The following is a 3731-nucleotide window of genomic DNA, read 5'->3' as shown; positions in this document are numbered from 1 at the left end:
AGAGTGATTCTGACTCGGAAAAAAAAAAAAAGATAGAGACTGAAATACATTTTCATGAACAAAAAACCTAAATTCAGACAAGGTATTATTTCTTTTCTTTTTGAGTAGTAGGTGATACTTCTGCCTCAGCCTTCCAAGTAGCTGGAACCATAGGTGTATGTCACCATACCCGGCTATTTTTTTTGATTTATTGTAGAGATGAGCTCTCACCAAATTGCTCAGGTTGGTCTCAGGCAATCCTCTGGCCTCCGCCTCCAAAAGTGTTGGGAGCCACTGTGCCCAGTTCTTTTTTTTTTTTTTTTTTTTGAGTCAGGGTCTCAAGCTCTGTCACCCAGGCTGGAGGGCAGTAGCATGTTCAGCTCACCAGACCCGCAAACTCCTGGACTCAGGCAATCCTCCCACTTCAGTCGCCCAAGTGGCTGGGACTGTAGGCATGCCACCACGCCTGGCTTGTTTCTAACTCTTGAGGACCCTGACCACCTTCCCCTGTACAGTGCTATTTTGCACCCCCACCATGGTGCACAGGGCTCCAGTTCCCCAAGAAAAGGATACTGCCTTTGATCATCCCGGGCTCAGACTCATAATCCCACTCGATTTTACTAATCTGGTGATACAGCTGAGCCACGTACCTGCATGAGAGCAAAAGAGGGGAGTGACCCCCAGGGCAGACTCAGCTGAGTATGGGAGTGGGAGTGGGAGTGGAGGAATGGGACAGAGATGTGCCGCCCGCTGGACCCACACGGCCGAGGGGATGGTGACCGTTGTATCTTCGTCCACTTCCCGCTCCTGCCGCTCCAGCTCGGCCTCCACCTCCCTGAGCTCCGCCAGCTCCCGGGTGAGCTGAGTTGGCTAGTTAAGGGCCTGGTGAGGAAGGGCGGTGTGAGGCCCAGGGCTGACATATTCGCGGGAAAGGATATAGCAGGCTGGCCTTCAGGTGGGCATCCTCCTCTCCGGCCTCCTGCAGCCCAGCCTCCAGCTGCTGCAGCTCGGTGCCTGCCTGCTGCGCCCGCTCCTTGGCGTCCAGCAGGCTCTGGGCCACAGCCTTCTCTGCGTCGAGGACCTCTGGGGGGGGGTGAGGAGAGAGCAGGCTCCCTGGGCTTGGTCCTCCCCAGAGAAGGAGGCTCACGGTCCCATCTGCAGGACAATCCCACCTCCTGTCCGCAGCCTTGTGTCCATACCCACCCAGAGAGCACCTCCCCTCCGAACCTGCATGACTATGTCTATTTTACCAAAACACACTTACTCCAAATAAAACCCAGTCAGAGTTTTATTTACTCCAAATAAAACCCAGTCGGAGGCCAGGCACAGTGGCTCAGGCCTGTAGTCCCAGCACTTTGGGAGGTTGAGGCAGGAGGATCCCTTGAGCCCAGGAGTTGGAGACTGCTGTGAGCTATGATTGTGCCACTGCACTCCAACCTGAGTGACAGAGTAAGACCCTGGTTCTTTAAAAAAAAAAAAAAAGACCTCCTGAGTCATGCCCAACTCAGGGGCTCGGCACAGCTGTACCACTTGGAGGTACCAATTCCTCATCTTTCTTCTTCAACTCAGAGGCTTAACTCATTATGTCTCCAGCACCCACCCAGAATAAATAAGTACTGGGCAAAATGCCCAGAGAGACCAAAAATATCTTAAGCTGTGCCCCCAGCTACTCCGGAAGCCCACGCAGGAGGATCACTTGAGCCCAGGAGTCAGATACCAGCCTGAACATTATAGCAAGACTCCATCTCAAAAAACAAAACCACAAAAAACTGCCAGGCATAGTAGTTCACGCCTGTAATTCCAGCACTTTGGGAGGTGAAGGCAAGAGGACTGCCTGAGCCCAGGGATTTGTGACCAGCCTGGGCAACTTGGCAAGACCTTGTGTCTACAATAAATCAAAGAATTAGCCAGGCGTGGTGGCTCTAAGTAGCTCGAACGCGCCTGTTGTTCGAGCTACTTAGAAGGCTGAGGCGGAAGGATCACTGGAGCCCAGCAGGTTGACGCTGAGGTGGCCTGGGCAACAGAGGGAGATTTCTGCTCAAAAAAAAAAAAAAAGTTATTAGCAGAACTGTATTTTCTTATGGTTGAGTAAGCCTTACACAAATCACTAGGCACTTTACCCACCTCAGTTTATTTATTTGATTTTAACTTTATTTTTGCAGAGACAGGGTCTTGTTATGTTGCCCAGGCTGGCCTCGAACTCATAGGTTCAAGCAATCCTCACTCCTCAGCCTCCTGATTACAGGGAGGCACCACTATGCCCAGCTAATTCCTTTTATGGTTTGTAAAGACAGGGTTTTTCTCTATGTTGCTCAGGCTGGTGACATTTGTTTTTGTAGAGATGGGGTCTGGCTCTGTCACCCAGGCTGGAGGCAGTGGTGTGATCATAGGTCACTGCAGCCCCCAACTCTGAGCTCAAGCGATCCTCCCATCTCAGCCTCCCAAAGTACTGGGATGACACCGCACCCGGCCAATTTAATGGCTCCTCATCACAGTGCTCGTTCAGGCCTCACACAGGGCTTCCCTGAGTCGCCCCCAACTTTGCCACTCTGTTCTCCACAGGACCTGGCTTTTCTCCTGGCCCATCACCTCCCCATATATCGATTCTTCTCGTTTATCTTGCTCCCTCTCCCCAACTAGCATGTCAGTCCCCCAAGGGCGGGGATTTTTCTGTTTTGTCCCTGCTGCCACCAGGGCCTGGCACCCCGCGGGTGCTCCACAGAACATCCGAACCACCCCCCAGGAAGAAGGGATGGACTGTGGTCACGACCCTTTGGCAGCGAAGGAAACCGAGGCACAGGGGGATTAGAAACTCCGCTCAACTCTCACAGCTGGGATGTGAGGTTGCTGAGATTCAAACCTGGCACTTCGACTCCTGTGTCCCAGTTCAAGCCCAGGCCCTGCGAGCTCCTATACTTACCACTAAACCGTTGGGAAATGGCTGTTGTCATGAAGCCCATCTCATGGGTGGGGAAAGAGGCTCAGGGGGAGCAGTGCCCACCCAGCGGCGTCACGGGGCGGGCAGGGCGGGAGACGGGAGAGCCCAGAAAGGGGCTCCAGGCCAGCCGGGCGCCCCCTCCCCGCACGCGGGTTCGGTCCTCACCTCGCAGCTGCTGCTCGGCACCGTCTTGCGTCTCCAGCAGCCGCTCCACCACCTGCTCGTGACGCCCCAGCAGCCGTCGCTGCTGCGCCTCGGCGCGGTTGGCGCCCAGCAGGCTCAGCAGCCCCTGGCTCACCTCCTCCATGTCGCGGAAGGCCGCCATGACTACGCCAGGCCCAAACCCGCGCAAATTTGACTGCTCGCGGGGCCCGCCTCCTCTCCCGAGAGGTCCACTTCCATTGGATACTCTCTCCGTCAGTCACTAGCGATGGCCAATAGGCTTAGGGAGGGGCCCTAAAGGGGAAGGCGCCTCAGGTCTGGCCTGGTGCGCCTGCGCCGGCACCTCCGTCGGTCATTCGCGATGACCAATCGGCGCAGGGATGGGGCGTCGCCGGGAGGCCGGCCATTGCGCCTGCGCGGGCGGGAAAGCGCCTGCCAGAGCCTGAATTGTTTATTTCGCCGTGGATCTGGCGCCAACAACTGAGTGCCGGGGTGGTTTCTAGGGGCGAAGCAGTGAACGCCTTCTCCTATGGCATTCTAGGATGTGTGCCTTACTTTCCCCCTCAGTAAAATGAGGGTCATCATAGCCCCTGCCTCTGGGTGGGCATGGAGATTTTGGGTTTTTTTGAGTCGGAGCCTCACTCCGTCGCCC

The 3731-nt window shown here is 55.4% G+C and overlaps 1 protein-coding gene across 2 annotated transcripts in view; it reads right to left on the bottom strand.

The window, feature by feature from the left end:
• Positions 1-3272, bottom strand: part of SPC24 (SPC24, NDC80 kinetochore complex component) — an 11818-nt gene extending 8546 nt beyond the window's left edge. For both annotated transcript variants that reach the window (XM_021717974.1, XM_008068874.2), the window contains exons 1-4: positions 3083-3272; positions 918-1062; positions 740-844; positions 553-629 (exon numbers count right to left, since the gene is read on the bottom strand). In XM_021717974.1, the coding sequence (XP_021573649.1) occupies positions 553-629; positions 740-844; positions 918-1062; positions 3083-3242 (487 nt within the window). In that variant the 5' untranslated portion in view covers positions 3243-3272. The remainder of the gene's footprint in view (positions 1-552; positions 630-739; positions 845-917; positions 1063-3082) is intronic.
• Positions 3273-3731: the final 459 nt, after the last annotated feature.

Source organism: Carlito syrichta, unplaced genomic scaffold, assembly GCF_000164805.1.
Source record: "Carlito syrichta isolate Samal-C Ts95f unplaced genomic scaffold, Tarsius_syrichta-2.0.1 Scaffold311628, whole genome shotgun sequence".
In the NCBI taxonomy this organism is placed as follows: domain Eukaryota; kingdom Metazoa; phylum Chordata; class Mammalia; order Primates; family Tarsiidae; genus Carlito; species Carlito syrichta.
The sequence above is the reverse complement of the archived record's forward strand: the minus strand, read 5'-3'. Positions and strand labels throughout refer to the sequence as shown.